This window comes from Vigna angularis, chromosome 8 (assembly GCF_016808095.1).
Source record: "Vigna angularis cultivar LongXiaoDou No.4 chromosome 8, ASM1680809v1, whole genome shotgun sequence".
Classification (NCBI taxonomy): Eukaryota; Viridiplantae; Streptophyta; class Magnoliopsida; order Fabales; family Fabaceae; genus Vigna; species Vigna angularis.
Genome location: NC_068977.1, coordinates 24,189,674 through 24,209,334, shown reverse-complemented (window position 1 = coordinate 24,209,334; position 19,661 = coordinate 24,189,674). Strand labels below are relative to the sequence as shown.

Genomic DNA, 19,661 nt, shown 5'->3' with positions numbered 1-19,661 from the left:
AAGCAGCCCAGTTTCCTATAGTAAGTCAATAGTAATTTTCTTTTGCATAGTAAAATACCATGTTTTGATCTAGCTACTTCAATACCCAAAAAATATTTGAGGTTTCCAAGTTGTTTCACTTCAAATTCAGATGCAAGGTATTGTTGTAAACTAAAAATCTCATCTTGGTCATTTCTTGTAACAATCATGTCATCTACATATATAATCAAAGTTGTAATTTTTCCTTTTCCTCTCTTCAAATTAAGGTGTGATCAGAGTTACTTGCTCTATAGCCAAAAGCCTTCATAGACTCCGTAAACCTTCCAAACCATGCTATTGGGGATTTTTTAATCCATATAAAGTCTTCTTTAATTTGCAAACCTTCATTCCAATTGAATCTGTCATGCCTGGTAGAGAATCCATATAAATTTCTTCTAAAAATTTTTGCATGTAGGAAATCATTTTTCACATCAAATTGTAGAAGAGGCCAATCTTGGATTGTAGCTAGCGACAGAAGTATTCTCATAGTGTTGAGCTTGCATACCTATGCGAACGTCTCTTGGTAATCTACACCATAATGTAAGAGCGGCTACAGCAGAATGGTTTGAGTTTTCATATCAAGTTTTAATCGATTATTGCATAGACAATTTTTGAGTTTTAAACTTTTACTCTGTTTAATCGATTAATACTAGTTTTAATCGATTAAAACAGTGCAATTTTGACTTAGGACATCAATTATATGAAAGTGCATGGAATCAAAACCATTGAAAAACTAAGTCCTAGAGAGTGAACTACAATTCTTATAAAAGCTTTCTATAATAATAATAATACAAGTCTTCAAATGATCTTCTTGAAACTTGATATTTCTTGACTTGATTTGGACATCATCAAAACTTCATCTTCATCATTTTGCTAACATTCTCCCCCTTTTTTATGATGATCAAAAACCATTTTGATTTAAAGCTTTTAGTACTGACTTGGATAAAAACACAACTTATGGAAGAAAATAGCATTAGTGAAAAAAACACAAAAGAATATAAGCTTTAAAATATTTTCTACCCCTTTTTGATCATAATTAAAAAGTTGTGTTAAAATTATACTCCCCCTTAATAAAAAGCATGTATACATAAGATGTAAAAACATTCAATGCATAAGATTTTATTTGATAATAAACATTTAAACACACAAAAATGTTCAATGCATACATTTAAACACACAAGTAATATTTAAAGTTAGAACAACAAGAGAACCTAAAATTCCTCATTATCCTGAAAATGTTTCTCTAAACCAGAGATCCTCTCATCAATGTTCTTGAGATGAGTACAAATTTCCTCATGGCGAGCATTTTGCAGTCTTGCCATCTCAGACATTTGTCTAAATAATCTTGCCATACTAAACTCTTACTGCACATGAGATGATCCTGCAACATGAGCTGGGTCAGGCATTGGAATATGTTCTTCGTCTTCATCCGCTTGAGCACCAACATCATCAGCATGAATGTATAAATTTCCTTGCTTTATGAAGCCCATTTGCCTCAGGGAATTATCTCCAATTTTGTGAGTTGGAAGTACACGCTCAGCTCTTTCACTGGAGACATCGACCCCTTTATATTCGCATATGCGGGAGACCAGGAGCGGATAGGGGAATAGTGCAGAATCCAACCTTTTTGCTTTGTACATGATGCTCTGGATAAGATGAGGCCAATTAATACGAATACTTTGAAGTATTCCATACATGATCATAAGATCAAATTCAGAGCATTGGGCATGATTGGACCCTCTTAGACATAAGAGCCACACAAGAAGATAATGGAGAAGACGTTCTTCCATCTTCAGGCCACCAACAAGAAGGATTCTACTATTCTGGTGTTGTTGGGGATGCTTCAAAAAACAGAAATATACCATGATTTTGTTAAAATCAGTAAAATCACTTGGTATATTTTGAGAGTTTTCCAAAATAGGAATCTTAGCAACATTTGCCCAAACTTCATTGTCAAGGACAATATCACCCCCTTGACCCTTGTGTGGAAAATAACATCATGAACTTTGAATCCATAGTAGAAAACTCGAACAAGATCGGGATACCAGCTCCCTCGAAGTTCCATCAAGTATTAAACCCCTTGTTCAATAATGAGATGAGGAAAGTTGAATCCATAAGATGTGAACCATTGGAGAGAAATAAACTTTTGCTTGAGAACTTTTCTCTCCTTCCAAAACTGCAGGAAAGATTGTTGTTCTTCCACATCTGAAATCCACCCTTGAATATTTGCATCACGTTGCAGAGGGTTGCTTTTGGATGCCATGCTTCTTCTTCTCCTCCTTCTGGATGATTCAGCCATTTGTGAAGGGAAATAAGGTGGCAGCAGATTTTAGATGATGAAAAAGGGAAGAAGATGATCTCAAAAGAGTTTAGAAGGTCTAAGTAAGGTAAGGAAGCACAAATGGGATATAAATAAGGTAAGAAAAGTTTTCAAACGGACAAAAAATCCACAATATAGCCGTTTTTAGACATTAAGATTCGTTGCCAACGGCTAGAAAATCAAAACCAACGCACTGGAGCACTTTTAATCGATTAAAATATCAGTTAATTGATTACATAATCGATTAAAACTTGAATTAATCAATTATGTATGCGAGTCTGCAGCGCATCAGGGGTAACACTTTTAATGGATTAAAACCTCTTTTAATCGATTAAATACGCTAAACTACTACAAAACACGAAAAACTTCAAGAAAAATACTTCTAAGAGATTTCTAGGATTCCTACATCCCTCCTAAGCTCAAAAAATCTATCCTTAGACAATGCTTTGGTAAGATATCAGCTAATTGGTGCTTTGTGTCTATATACTCTATCTCAAACTCCTTTTTTCACATGATCTCTAAGGAAATGGTGCCTAATCTCGATATGCTTGGTTCTAGAGTGCATTATGGGATTCTTTGTAAGATTAATTTTACTTGTATTATCGCACTTAAGTGGTATATGATCTAAGTGAATATCATAATCTTCTAATTGTTGTTTCATCCATAAGATTTGTGCACAACAATTACCAATAGCAATATATTCGGCCTTAGTGGTTAATAAGGCTACGCAGGCTTATTTCTTAGAGTGGTAGGAAACTAAGGAACTGCATAGAAGATGACATGTTCCACTAGTGCTTTTTCTATCTATCTTACAACCTCCATAATTTGCATCTGAAAAACCTACAAGACTAGGTTCCGCTCCTGATGGATACCATAGACCAAAGGATGTGGTCCCCTTAAGATATTTCAATATACGCTTAACTGTAGTAAGGTGAGATTCTCTAGGACTAGATTGATACCTAGCACACACACAAACACTTTGCATAATATCTGGTCTAGTAGTAGTAAGATATAATAAAGATCCAATCATACCTTTGTATTTAGTTTGATTTACCTCTTTACCTGTCTCATCTTTATCTAAATAGCATGAGGTTCTCATGGGAGTAGATGCTTCCTTAGCATTGTCCATTTCAAACTTTTTAAGAATTTCTCTGCAATATTTAGTTTGAGAAATGAACGTACCTTCCTCCATTTGCTTAATTTGAAGACCGAGGAAGAATGTTAATTATTTCATCATTGACATCTTAAATTCTCCCTAGCAACTGGAGCATATGTCTCATCATAATCTATACCTTCTTCTTGATTGTATCCTTGTGCCACAAGCCTAGCTTTATTCTTGGTGATGTTTCCATCTTCATCCAGTTTGTTTCTGAACACCCATTTGGTTCCAATTACTTGATGAGTGTCTTTCCTAGGAATTAATTCCCAAACTTGATTTCTTTCAAACTGGTTTAGTTCTTCTTGCATTGTTATACACCACTTTTCATCCATTTAGATATGTCTCCGATAATGTTGTCCAATGATAATCCTCTAGGTTGTTGCCACATTTTGTTTAGATCTTCATTTTCAGGATTGTTATCATTCTTCGCTTCATTTGTTGTCTTCGGCAAGTCTTCATCATTTCCTGCATCTGATTCATCTGACTCAAGAGGTTTTCCCTCAAGGTCCACAATTTCATCAAAGAAAACATGTACAGATTCTTCTATTGCAAAAGTTTTTCGATTAAATACTCTATAAGCTTTACTCGTTAGAGAATATCCGAGAAAAATACCTTCATCATCTTTGGAATCAAATTTTCCTAAATTTTGTTTTCCATTATTTAAGACAAAACATTTGCGTCCAAAAATTATCAAATGTGAAACATTTGGTTTTCTACTCTTAAAAATTTCATAAGGAGTCATTTCAAAATAGGCCTAATAAGCATTCTATTCAATACATAACATGCAGTACTCACAGCATCAGCCCAAAATTGTTTAGGAACATTATATTCATTTAACATAGTTCTAGCAAGTTCCTCTAAGGATCTATTCTTTCTTTCTACAACTTCATTTTGTTGAGGAGTTCTAGGTGCAAAAAAATTATGAGAAATGCCATGTTCTTCACAGAAAGTTTCAAATAATTCATTTTGAAATTCACCTCCATGGTCACTTCTAATAGCTCTTATATTTCAAATCCTTTTCATTTTGAACTAAAATTGCAAATTTTTTAAATTCTTTGAAAGCTTCACTTTTAAGAGTAAGAAAGAAAGTCCAAGTATATCTTGAATAATCATCAACAATAACTAAAAAATAATAATTACCACCAAAACTTTTTATCCTAGAATGACCAAATAAATCCATGTGCAATAGTTCTAAAGGTTTTAAACTAGAAACAACATTTTTGGAATGAAAAGATTATTTCACTTGTTTACCCTTTCGACATGCATCACACAATTTATCTTTGACAAATTTTAGTTTTGGTAAACCAATTACTAAGTCTCTAGAAATGAGTTTATTCAATTGTTACATATGAATATGAGCAACTCTCTTATGCCACAACCATGGATTTTCTTCTTTTATGACTAAACATGAAATTTTATTATTTGATGCATTTTCTAATTCTATCAAATAAATATTGTTATGCCTAATTCCTTTTAAAGCAACTTCAAAAGAATCATTTTTATAAATAGTGCAAGAGTTTTGTTCAAAGGTTACCTTGAGTCCTTTATCGCATAGTTGACTAATGCTAATTAGATTGTGCCTTAATCCTACCACATAAAACACATCTTTGATCATCAAGGTATCTTTACTTCCAATATCTCCTTTTCCAAGGATTCTTCCTTTATTGTTGTCACCATAGGTGAAAAAGCCTTGCTCCTTTTTTCAGAAGTTTGTAAATTTTTTTTTGTCTCCGGTCATGTGTTTTGAGCATCCACTGTCAAGACACCACATGAACTTCCTTGATTTTGATAACTCCTGCAAAAATAAAAAGACCAGGCTTCTTATGTACCCAACTACTTTGTATGGGTCCTTTTGGTTAGATTTAAATTATTTTGCAATCCAAACATATCTACCATTAGAAATATCATAATGCTTAATTTTACATTTGTTTGAAGTATGACCCTTTTTCATACAATAGAAGCATGATACAACATTTGTGTTCCTATAAGTTGTTCCTTTTTCTACCCAAGTTCTACGGGTTCTATTATTATGTTTATTTTTAATTTTAGGAACATACTTATTAATAGTCTTATTTTCATTTTTCTTGCTACATTCTCCTAAGGTTGTGTTATCTAGTAATTTATGATGATTCACACAAGAGGCACATTCATTACTACTAATATATTTACCTTTTTCATAAAACAAAATTTTATTTTCAAATTTTTATTCTCTTCAACAAAATTTTTAAGATCTGATTTTAAATTTTCATTTTCTTCAGAAAGATTTTCAACATTTAATTCTAAATTTTTATTTTCTTCAAGAACGTTTTTAAAGTTAAATTTTAATTCTTTAAAATCGTGTTTGAATTTCTTATGAGCTTTTTCTAATTTTTAAGATTCTACTATTAGAGCAGCATAAGTTTCATGCAATTCATCTTCACCAAATTGACTATAATTATCAGAATGGCTAGATGTACTTAGTTGGCTAATAGTGTCGTCGTCTACCATCAAACAAATGTTTGCTTCTTCATCAGATTCACTCAAATCAGAAATTGTTTCATTGTCATCCTCCCATGCAATGTAGGCCTTCTTTTTCTTGAATTTTTTCTTTTCTTTCTTTTCTTCACCCTTCTTTTGATTTGGGAAATCAGCTTTTAAGTGCCCATTTTCTCCGCAGTCGTAGCATCTGTAATTTGAGGAAGATCCTTGATTTTCTCTCTTTTCATATCTAAATCTTCCTTTGCCTTTTGATTTCATGAACCTGTTAAACCTTTTGATCACAAGACTTAAATTTTCTTCATCATTCGAGTCTTCATCTTCTATCCTGCTTTTGCTCCTTTCGACCTCGGATTTGAAAGCTAGCATCTTTTACTTAGTTTTTTCTTCTTCTTCATGTATTTTTCCAAGATCAAGCTCATGCTCTCTCAACTTTCCAAATAGTGTCGCCACAGTCATTGTGTTGAGGTTTTGTGACTCAGAAATTGCAGTCACCTTTGGTTGCCACGACCTGTCTAAAGATTTCAAAATTTTTATATTAAGTTCATCATTTTCGAAGGACTTACCTAGTCCAATGAGATGATTAACGATGTTGGTGAAGCGTTTCTGAACGTCTGAAATTGTTTCTCCTTACTTCATTATGAATATTTCGTATTCTTGAATTAGGGTATTCTTTCTCGCTCTCTTTACCTCATTTCTACCTTCATGGGTTACTCTCAGCACTTCCCACATCTCTTGAGCGATTTTACAAACAGAGATCCTATAAAACTTATTAATGGTTAAAGCAGATGAAATAATGTTTCGAGCTTTCACATCATTTTGAAATCTCTTCTTATCTTTAGCAGTCCACTGAACACGGGGCTTTGGTTCCTGCATATTGTTAGTAGGAATAAAAGGGTCAAATGCAATAGCTTCCCAAATATCAACATTAATAGACTCAATAAATATTTGCATTCTAACCTTCCAGAATGCATAATTTTCATCTGTGAATAGGGGTGGTCTATTGATAGAAGCACCCTCTGCAAATGTTTGATACGATCCTTCCATTTGAATAACTATCAAATCAAGCTCTGATGTCAATTGTTAGAGCGGTTGCCATGGAATGGTTAGTGTGAAATAACAAACCAAGAGGAGGGGAGGGTGAATTGGTTTTTAATAATAATGTGTGCCTTTTAAATTTTCTACTCAATTTAACTTACCAAAAAATATTAACGATAAATAAAAGAGTAAGGTTGAGAGAAATTTGCACAGATAATTTTATCCTGGTTCAGATCTTACAAATCCTACATCTAGTCGTTTATCTCAAATAAAGATAAATAGTTCACTACTCACAAAACAATTACAAATTACAATCACAAAGAAACAATTTGTAAAAGTTTAGAAACCACCTTTCTTGATAGCACAAGAGATGAACCTGCACCTCCTTTGAGTCTTCACAAAGGATGAAACACCTACTTTGAATACTTCACGAAGGATGACTTTCTCTTCCAAGCACTTCCTTAGATGCACCAAGGATGAACCAGCTATATCTTTGTCACCGCAGTAGCACTTCCATAGCTCCACAGACAAGAGTTTCTTTAGCTAAGGACAATCACACAATTCTCAATGATTTTTGAGTACTAGAGCACAAGGAAAGAGTTTTTTTTTAAGAAAAAACGAGAGCCTATTTATAGACTCAAGCAGATACTCTTCCGTTTTTCGTTTCCAACCATTTTAACGCTTTTAATTGATTAATATTCTTATTAATCGATAAAGATAAGTACAACAACTAGTTTTAATAGCTAGAAAGCTCCAACGACCACCTTTAATCGATTAATCCACATTTTAATCGATTAGCTAATCGATTAAAGCAAGTTTTAATCGATTATTGCATAGACAGTTTGAGTTTTCAGCTTTTACTCTGTTTTTAATTGACTAAAACAGTGCAATTTTGACTTAGGACATCAATTATATAATATGAAAGTACATGGAATCAAAACCACTAAAAAACTAAGTCCCAGATAGTGAACTACAATTATTACAAAAGCTTTTTCTATAATAATAATACAAGTCTTCAAATGATCTTCTTGAAATTTGATATTTCTTGACTTGATTTGGACATCATCAAAACTTCATCTTCATCATTTTACTAACACATAAGGCTAACTGTAACCCTTAGCCACAAGTCATGCTTTATACATCTCAATAGTTCCATCAGCTTTATGATTAATTTTAAATACTCATTTGTAGCCCACAGTTTTTTCTTCCCTCTTGGAAAGGACACAAGATCCCAAGTGTTGTTTTTTTCTAAAATTGTCATCTCCTCAACCATTGTTTTGGTCCATCTAGGATCTTCCAAAGCTTCTTGTATATTACTAGGAATAGAAACTGAAGATAATTAACATACAAATGATGCATATGACTGGGATAACCTATGAGATGACTCATATTTAATAATGAGATATTTAACTTTGGCTTGGAGGTCTGGTTCATATTTAGCTGGAGGTTGACCACGGTTAGAACGAGGTGGAAGATTACATTGAACAGTAGTAGACTCAGTGTTTGGTGTGCTGGTGGTCTTACACGGACAAGAATCAATTCCATGATTAATTTCATCTAAATTAGTATTATCAAAGATAGGATCAGAAGCTACCTCTAAAGAGTCAAACTGAACCTGTGGAGAAGATTGAGCCAAATTGGTTATGATCAGAAGACAATGTATTATCCAAAAAAGAAGTGTCCATATTTAGGATTGACTCACTTCCTGCAGAATGATCCTCACACAATAATTTATCTTCACAATATAATTTTATATCTGAGATATCAAAACATACTAACATCATGATTGTGCACTTCACTTTCATTGCCTCACTGCAGTGGAGAATCAACATAAAAAAATTCATGCTCATTAAATGTCACAACCATAGAGACATAAATTTAAAATTTCTTTCATGGTGGATGGTAAGCACAATAACCTTTTTGAGTTGATCCATACCCAACAAAAACACATTTGATCACTCGTTCTTCAAGCTTTGTACGTTGATGTGGGTGTAAGTGAACATATATAACACATCCAAAAATATGAGGTGGTAAATAAACTATGGGAGGAAGGATACAATGATCAGACAACACATCGAAAGGCCTTCGAAAGTTAAGCACACTAGAAGGGGTTCAATTAATTAAATAAACAACAAAGCTCACAGCCTCACCCCATAAATGAGATGGGACATTACCATCTATCAAAAGTGATCTTGTCACCTCTAATATATGTTTATTTTTCCTCTCAGCCACTCCATTTTGTTGTGGTGAATAATGTTGGAACAATTTTCCAAGAACTCAGGGAAACAAGATGAACAACAATGTAGACTTGATATAATCTTCTAAACGTGAATACACACTTTCCTAAAAGCAATATTTCGTCGCTTATAAAAGTAAAGGGGATCACAAAATCCGCTTTTGAGATACAAAGAAGAAATACACCAAAAATCTCACTTTTAGTATTAACGCCAAACAAGAATAAATTTATCACGAATTGATTTGTGTGTTAAGTGAATGACAGAATGTAGAGAAAAAGTCTCTTCAGTTCAATAGAGCACAGGATCCCTTTATATAGATGTTGATCAGGCATCTTTCAAATCTAAGAGATACCAGATTCTGATTAGTTACATTTCTTCATGACTGATTGTAAATTTTCATGAATGGTTGTAACTCCTCATGTAGTTACATTTCTTCATGAATGATTGTAACTTTTCACGAATGGTTGTAACTCTTCATGTAGTTACATTTCGTCTTGAATGATTGTAACTTTTCATGAATCTGAAAATTGTCTCTAATACTCTTAAAATCCAACAAATAAGGACATGCAGTTTGATGCAAGATGCCTTTAGAATTCATGAACTCTATTAATTCAGTCTTAAAATATTCCCCTCCATTGTCTGATCGAATGACCTTAATAGATGTGTTAAATTATGTAACGATCAGATGATAGAAGGAACGAACCACATCACACACATCACTTTTATGTTTAAGCAAATATACCTAGGTTACCCGAGTACAATCATCAACAAAACTAATAAACCCTTTTTTCCATTATGTGTAGATTGCGGGGCAGGACCCTAAACATTTGTGTGAATAAATGAAAAGGGAAAATCAGCTTTGTTATGGCTTAAAGGAAACACAACATGATGTTTTTTCCACAACACAAGTTTCACAAAAAAAATTTAGAAATATTGCATTTATGAAAAATGATGAAAATAATTTTTTTAAATAACCAAAAGAGGGATGTCCCAATCGTTTATGCCATAACCAAATTTCCTTTTTGTTTTTATCTTGTATGTGATCATTCGCAAGACAAGCTAACTCTCTTTTATGGGTTTGTTATGAGACATTTTCAAGATAATATAGTCCTTCACTCTCTCTACCACTGACAATCTTCTCCTTGAAATGAATGTTCAAAAAAAGACAATAGGTTGGGTAAAACAAGACAACACAATAATTTGATTTTTTTTGACTCTTGATACCATATTAAAAGGTTTAAAGAATAATTTTGATGTATTATTTCAAAGAGTAGAGTACCATATATATACATACAAGGATCCTATAATTCTTCATCTATTAAAGAAATGACAGGTGCACAAATCTCCACAAATTATAATAATATATAAATTATAACTAACACAACATTTGATTCCTTAATATCCGTTAATAGAATATTTGGCATATCTTAACAACTCCTCCCTACTTAGAAAAGGATTCTCTGTAGAAATGAAGTAACAGAACTTTTGACATTTGGAAGTGTACTTTTTGACATCAATTGATGTAAAATGGTCACTTCGAACATCAATTGACATCGAAAAGTGCACTTTTCAAAGTTCCTCGTGTGTTTTTTTAATAAAAGAATCGTTTTTACAATTTTACCAAACCTGAAGAGTAGAAAACCAGTTTTGGCATTTCATATACCCAAAACTCATTTTGAAATTTTCCTATACTAATCAAAACTATAAACTAAAATTATCATAATTCAAACTAAAAACTATAGCTATCAAAACACAAAGTATTGAAACTAAACTATTATATGTCCTAACTCCATCTCTCTAAAAGATATGTTGTCAATTTCTGTCGTATCTTCATCATTGTGGTCTTGTTATTGGTGATGGATTGTTGAACCATTGCAAAAACAAGACAAATTAGCAATATTTGCATTCTAATGTTCAAAGTTGAATGTGATTTGTAAGATGTGAAAGATATATTATTACCTCAGTCCAATCATCTTTAATTAATTATGGTCTTGATCCAAGACATGATGTAGTACCCTCATGTCCATGAATATGACTCCTTATTACACTAAACATGGAAAAGAAAATTGTCAAATATGAAGATCTAAATTTCACATTCAAAAATTAGTAAGTTAAAGATCAATGAAGCTCAACCTTTGGATACACTATTTGAATTTGTTGTGCTCTAGGCCTACCTACAACTCTAATTAAATTTGAAACATTAAACATAGGTTAATATATTAATATCATAATGAATTGATATGAAATAATGTAATATCTACATTTGTAACAAGGATTTCAAGTCAAGTTTCACCTTTTTGTAAAGGGAACAAAACCATACAACTGTGCATTGTCTTGGTATGATCACCATTAGTTGTCAATGGCTCTATCATGAATAAAAGTAAACCTTCATATAATTTTACAATCATTGACACATACCCATCAATGTTCAGTGCAAGGCACAACTCTCTTTTGGACTCATGCATCCATGTTTGCATATATGATTACTTGAATTCAACTATGTTTTCAGATAGATGAATGGTTTGAGGTTCAAAACATCCATAAATGGATGTCCAACATTGGTCCATAATGATGATCCACATAAATGCTTGAATTCAACCGTGTTATTTTCTAGGAGCATCTCCTTCAACAACTCCAAAAATTCTGTGAAACTTTTATCGGCATCCAATCCTTACTTTTAAACTAAGCAATTTCAAAGTTACTGACAAGCGTGCAAAGTTGATGCATTCTAGATACAACTCTTTCTCTGAATCGTTCTTAAGAGAATCATAAAAATGAGCTCTTCCAAAATTATCTTCACCAACATCACGTACCTTGTCCTCTAAATGATCACTCGTCCATTCGTTCACATAATTTGTTCCTTTTGATGTTGTAGGCTTGTGTAGTACTTCTCCATGCCAAGTCCAAACTATATAATTACTCATTATATCATAGATGAATGATCACACATGTTGTTCAAGTCTTGGCATATTTGATTAAGATAGCATACACAAGGACAAAAATATGTCTCGTTCACCGGGTTTGTGTGTTCTTGAACATATTGTAATTATACAATATTCATTCATTCAGTTTCGATTCATACTATTTTTAAAAAGTATATAAAAAATAAAAAAGCCAAAAATCAAATTAAAAAACTTATCTAACCTATAAGAAACATACAAATAAAAAAGACAAATACAAGAAACAACACATAAAGTATAATAAGGAAACTAAAAGTCAAGTATCGAATAATATATGACTACATTGCAATGTCTATCAAAACAATAAACTAACCTTGATAGTGGTAGTCGTTGGCAGCAATGAAGAGTGGAGAACTTCACGACATTGTTGTTAATTGAGGCGGACCTTCAATGGAGAACAAAAACACCAAATGAATTAATAAATAAAAACAAAATTGTAACCTCCACTTATGAAAACACATACATTTATGTTAAATAACAAAAAACTGACATATGTTTTTCCTTGCACTCTTGAACGAATTAGTTGGTTCACTTGGGGATAGAGTTTCAACTCGCGTAAGGACATCAATACTATGGGCAAAAACGGTATAAATAAGTCAAAAATAATAAAATAACCCAACAAAGTCAAGAACAAGAGGCAAGTGACAAAAACCTAACCTTTGTTCTTCCTCGCACTCGTCTTCGAAAGTGTAGGTTCAAGCATAATTGAAAGCACGAAGAAACAGTGTGTGTGGATTATGTTTGTGCAAAAAGAAAGTAATCTTGACATCTTATAGGTAATTGATGTCATAATCTAGGGCTCCAAACATCTTATGTAGTAATTTTTTACAACTGTCTGCCAAACGTTTTAATGAATTCACAAAATTTGAAGGACATATAATTTCTAAAAGGTAAATTTTCAATGTTTATTGATGTCGAAATTCCCCCTTTTCCAATGTCTATTTGCTACATGGACAACCTAAAGGTCATTTTAGGTTGACATGATTCATGCAACATATAACGTTTAAATGTTAAAACTCCACCACTAAATGACGTCCAAATCTACCTATTCAGACGACAATTAATCATATGACATCAGAATATGATAATTTATGACGTCTAAATAGAAGAATTATTTATAACAATGTCACTGATCATTTTTAGTGTTGACTGTTTTTAATACTAGCGTTCAACGCCAGACATGGGAGACTTATTTCACCCTAGTGAAAGATGTCAAATCTATCTATAAACAGATTACAAATTTTAAGATGTCATATGGTTATGCATCTAAATTGCAAGGTGTGAAAATCATGATAAAGGAAGTATGCACGACATGAAAAGTCATGATTTTTTATGGAGTGTGTTTACTCTCAATTGGTTTTCGGTTATTACATTCATTTGTGTGGAGTTCCATTGCTAAAATAAGTCATTTGTAAAAAAATTTATGTTGAAATACATTGAAGATGAATGATTTAATTTGAATGGTAAAAAATATACCAAGCATAGAGTGTAAGTTGGAAAGAATCTTTCCATCATACTTTTTTATTCAATGGAGCACCTTGTTCTTCATCTTCCTATGGAAGAAATGCTTGGTGGTCTTATTCAATACCGATGTGTATCCTTTTGAAAAGGTAATTTGTAGAAATCAAGATGAGTGGAAGATATAATTTGTATGATTCGTTCATCCTTTCACGGAAAGCAAGACATGTTTACTATGTCCCTTATCTGAATATATAAGAACTTCTGTGGCTGGTGCGTGGCAATCACAACAAAACCTCACACTACAAAAAAGAAGGGCATTACCGAAGGCCAGAAGCCCTCGGAAACAGCCCAAAATCGTCGGTAAAAGGTAATTACCGAAGGCTTATCGACGGCCAAAGAGCCCTCGGTAAATCCCTTGTCACTAACATTTACCGAGGGCTTTTGCCCTTCGGTAATTACCGAAGGACAAAAGCCTTCGGTAATTACCGAATAGCTGAAAAAAAAAGTATAAACTCAATTTTCGCACAGTGCTGCGTGAATGTTGTGTCAACTTGTGTGTCTTCGTTCGAGTTCAATTCTTATCCGTTTTCAATGCAATTTTTTTTCATAGTTTCGTCTGGATGTCTATTTTAATGTATAGTTTTTATTTTGCTCAAATTCCTTCTGTGTTGTTCCCAGTATTTTTTTTTACTCCCCTATGTCAGCTTAGTGCTTACTGTTTGAGTTACTTCTAATTTATTTGCATTGTTTGTAATACTTGTCATAGTTGGAATAACACACGGACAACATGTGCAAGTGTTCACGGTTTCTTAAATTATTTGGAAGATAGTTGATAGTTTGTTACATACATGCCACAGGAAAATGTATTTTGGCAAAGCATGTAGCAAAGCTACGTTGGAAATCACTCAAAGAGTTGAAGTGAAATGATGGAGGGACCACTTTGCAAGTGTTCACGGGTTATATGATGATTGGCAAAACAAATTCAGAAGAGTAGCTTGCATATGCACGTCCAAACCAAATTGAAAAGCATCCACATGAACAATTCTTTTGGCAAACATGGGAGCCACCACCTAGCATTGGATAACTTTTCTTTGGCATAAGGAAATTGTAAAATAAAATTGGGGTCAGCACTTATTAGAACCTCACCATTTTATAGCTAAAAGAAAACAAATGTGCTGCCACATTAGAATGAAGTGTATACGTGAAAATGGATGGAAAAGAGGGGACCCCATGTTGAAATCTCACATCCAAAAGAAGCTACAAAGTGCTGAATTTTATTCAAAGTTTCACGGCTGCAACTCCAACTCCTTTCTTTCAGAATTTTGCAAAGGACAAAGCTAAACACATGGAACAAAAGTTGGGGCCACCACATTCTATTGTTGGCTGGAAACGTGGTTTTCAATTGGTTTGGGAGAAAGCATTTCATTCTCTTTGGTGCTGTTATGAAAAGAGAGAAAGCTGCCACATCCTTCTTTGTTGGAACAAAAATAAATAAATGGCAGCAGAGAGCACATCCAGCTTGGTTAAAGACAGTCCAACACCTTGCAAGAAGCATCTAGCTGCGTGAAGAGAAGCCACTTGCAGCGTGAATGAAGTGAAGACAATTCCACCAGCAGCTGCAGCTACCTACATGGTCCAGTTTGCAGCAGTCCAGCCACGTAGAGAAGCTTCACTCACGGCCTTTGAAGGAGGGGAAACATGTCCATCAGCTGTAGCTACCATCACATCCAGTTGGGAAGAAGAAGGAAGCTCACGGTTTCTTTGAGAAGCATGGCAGCAGCTCACGTTCAAAAGAAAGGCTTCTATGGAGTGGAAGAGCTAAGAGAGAAAAGGAGATGAGTTCACGGCTGAATGGAGTTGGACGTGTGAAAGAAGAGGAATAGGGAAGGAAAGTCCAGCCACCACTCATGGTTGGCAAAGCTCCGGCTGCAACTCATTACTTTCAAAGTGAAGAATTTTGCAAGTTGGACAACACAAGGGCCACCACTTAGTTTGGCAAAGCTAACGTCCATGGCAGGAATTCCAAATTAGTGAAAGTGTTGACATGGCCTACATAGAAAAGAGCTACCACCTAGCATTAGATAATTTTTCTTTGGCCTAAGAAAAGTAAAACCGTAAAGTTGGATGGAGAAAGGGCCACCACATTTTATTTTTGGCTGGAAACGTGATTTAAAGAAAGCAGCAAATGGAGATGGAGAAGCCACATTCAATACGTAAAGAAGCAAGCTTCGGAGTTGAAATGAAGAAAGCACCACGCCCACATGAGAAGCAAATCACACGGTCCAGCAAGAGGGAGAGAGGTGGACAACAACGTATGCATCCAGCACATGTTTTGGAATAAAAGAGGGAGCTCACGGCTGAAGAAAAATCAAGTGGTTCATTGGCTGGAAAGAAGAGTAGCTCACGGCCATGGCAGCAGAGGAGGTGCTCACGGTGCAGCACCTTGAAGAAGAAGAAGTCCAGCAGTTTGGAGCAGCCACCATTCACGGTTTTCTTTGAAGAACATCCAGCTGCACACGGCCTATTCATTTTTCATTCACACGTCCAAGAAGAATCCAACTGCTGGTCCAAGTAGAGAAGAAGAAATTTTGAGGTGTTGTCACTTCTGGAGAAGAATCTTCACGGTCCAGCATGTAGAAGAGGGTGTCTCGGCCTAGGCAACGAAATTAAAACAGCCACCAACTTGTTTTGGAGAGTGAGGACAGGACGTGAGAAGGCAGCAGCAGAGAAAAAATTATTAGGATTTAGAATTAGATTAGGAGTAGTTAGTACCACTCATGGCTTGGAAGAGGCTTCTGCCTCTTCCTTTTTCCTTTCCCACTACCAAGCTCTCTTAGTTTCCATTTTCAACAGTGCAAAATATAGTGTTTTAAAATGCATTAGCAATCAAAATGCCAACTTTGAACAATTTTTGTATAACAAATCATATTGCACAAACTAATTCAGAGCATACATTGAACAAAGTCACAACAAAGGGCTTCTTAGCTTTTATACTTCATCAATGAAAATAACAACTTACCTCAACCATAGCCCCTTCAATAGCCTCTGAAGCAGTACTGGAAGACCTTGCCACGTAGCGACACTGCCCTAGTTACGCCGCCTCGTTTATTCCGCGTCGTCCAATATCCTCCCTCGACAATGGTAGCCTCCAACTCAGCCACCCACCACCTTCCTCAGCTCACAACACTGGAAAACGCTACAAGAAAAAAGGTTCCACCATTGACGGGTAATCGAAAACAGTAACAGGAAAACAGAATGAGATGGGAGAATGGGACACTTCACCTATAATGGAGGAGTGGGGAAGAAGCGTATCCCGATTGTGGTGAGGGTGGGAAGCAATCTGCAGAAGCCAGCCAGTGAGTTCGTCGATGAAGTTAGGGCAGAGAATGTGAAGATTGGGGAAGAATGAGTTTTCGCGAAATGAGGGCTTCGGAAATATCTCACTTTCTAATTTCATATACATTATTCACTTACCGACGGTCCTTTGCCTTCGGTAACCACTCATGTCCATTACAGACGGCCATCAGCCTTCGATAAAGTCATGTTACACAAGCCTTCGGAAAAGCCTTCGGTAAATCTAATTTACCGAAGGCCAAAAGGCCTTCGGTAATAAGCCGCCGGTAATAAATGTTTTTCCTGTAGTGTCAAGGTCATGTTGAAGTTGACGAAATTCAAAATTAATTATCATATCAAGCTTATGAAATGCCTAGTGTCTTACCAATGCCACAACTAACATATCATTAATAACCTTTATAACCGTAAAATTTTTAAATCCCGTACTCTTTTTATGCATGGACATCTAATAGTGGAACTTGTAAACATGCCTTATGCTACATTGTCATCTGGTATTAGACTAATTAAACCTAAACCCATAAAGTCACATTTCAAATGATGTTAATAACAATTTAGCAAAAATGATAACATTGATTCCATTTAACAAAAATTGAAACTCAAATAAAAAAATAATATCAAAATATCAAAATGAATTAAAGTCCTTAATATAAAAACCAAATTACTTATTAAACCAAAAATAATTTTCATATAAAAAATTCCATATTTAGAAACTAGTACCATAAGAAATGAAACAAGAATCTTTATACGTCAGAAAGGTCGAAAATGACACTTTAGAATGAACTCTTTTATTATTCGGAGCATTATATAATTTGTAACTTCTAAGCCACGTGTTACAGTAATTGTATATTGAGTTCACAAGACATATTAAGTGGTGATCATTAATTAATTAAGCAGTGTTTGACAATTAAGTACTTAAACACTGCCAATAATATTATTACTGTAACCATTTTGGAGATCACAGAATCTGCTCCATAGCATAACTCCACCATACTTTGAAGACTGTTTTATCTTAGGAAGAACCTGAGAAATCAACACATCAGAAGGGACAAAACCTCCACTTGGAGCAACTGCTTCAGCTGCAGGAAGCCCCATAAAGACTTGTGTGGCTGGCACAGTGATCATCTGGTTCCATGAACTGATCAAGTTGTCGATGTTTCCACCGGAGTATTGGCATGATGGGTTATTGTAGAACTGAACCCAGACATAGTCAAAAAGCCCAGTTTGGATGGCAGAATCCAAGCGTTCATCAGGGATTATGCACTGTGGAGCTGCAGACAAATACACCTTTCTTTGTGAACTGAACCCACTGAGTGCCCTGGCTAGTTCATCCCAATGTTCTCTACCACCAGACTCAATGTCAAAGTCAATGCCATCCAACACTGCATCACCTAATGGTCTTGACCCTGCATTACTAAGGAAACAAAATGCTGAAAACCTAATACTACCTTAATTTAACACTTATAAAGTACTGTAGAAAAACACAAACACTATACCAGATTGTCCTCCAAGGAAATGGTCCCAGAGGTAGGTTGCAAGTTGATTGGCTTCCTCAGCTGAGTTGAGGGAGTTTGGCCATTGCCAAATGTGGACAAAAAGGCTATGTTCACAAATTGGTAGTTTTTGGTGTTGCAAGTTTCTGCTAAGGAGCTTTCTCCACCGTTTTGGCCCCAGTACACAGCTATTCCTTCACCATGGGAATGACTGAGCAGGGAAAGGAACAAGAGAGGGAGTAAGAGGAGTGAGGCTTTGTTTAGAGATTCCATGTTTTTAGGGTTTCATGTGTTTGTTGTGTATGTTAGCTTGTGGTTTGGTTTGGTTTAAGATGCAAGAGATGGTACCAATTTATAGGTGCTTCAACGTGTGTGAACATAAATGTTGGGGATTACGAAAGTCTTTAGTTGACTGACGACACCCATGTATATAAATTCTAACATTATTTATAGTGCATCTTTTTTTAATATTTTTATACCTAATTTAAATTTATTAAGAAATATGAAGTAACGGAAGAAACATTTATACCTAATTTAAATTTATTAAGAAATGAGAAAAAAATTATAAAATTTAACCAATAATAATAAATATATTAAAAGAGTGATAATTTTTACATTTTTAATTAATTAAAACTTATTTAAAAAGACTCGTTATAAAATTATGGCTTATATATATATATATATATATATATATATATATATATATATATATATATATATATATATATATATATTAATTTTTTTAAAATATTTGATACAAAGTTATGATAAGTAATATATATTGTAATAATATATATATTGGTGTTAGAAAAAAATTACATCGTTTACACACACCCCATAAACTAATTTAAGTAGCATTGTGAAATTAAGATTTTGACTCTAATAAAGATGCATGACTAACTTGTTAAATTGGGATTAGGCATGATATTTTCGGGTTTTATTTTTTTAAAAGAGAAAGTAAGAAAATGAAAAAAAAAATTAGAATGAAAAGTAATTTTTTTTTTGGAGTAAGTAAAAGTAAGAACGAAAAAAGTGAAAAGTTTATTTTAATATGAGGAAACGAAAAAAGAAAAAGAGAGAGAGAGAGAGAGAGAGAGAGAGAGAGAGAGAGAGAGAGAGAGAGAGAGAGAGAGAGAGAGAGAGAGAGAG

General features: G+C 34.2%; 1 protein-coding gene across 1 annotated transcript; it reads right to left on the bottom strand.

Moving 5' to 3' along the window:
* Positions 1 to 17,854: 17,854 nt before the first annotated feature.
* Positions 17,855 to 18,806, bottom strand: LOC108345358 (acidic endochitinase-like). The gene is given in 3 exon segments (XM_017583956.2): positions 17,855 to 18,425; positions 18,516 to 18,590; positions 18,593 to 18,806. Coding segments are annotated over 3 exon segments (759 nt in total). The 5' UTR covers positions 18,786 to 18,806; the 3' UTR covers positions 17,855 to 17,934.
* Positions 18,807 to 19,661: the final 855 nt, after the last annotated feature.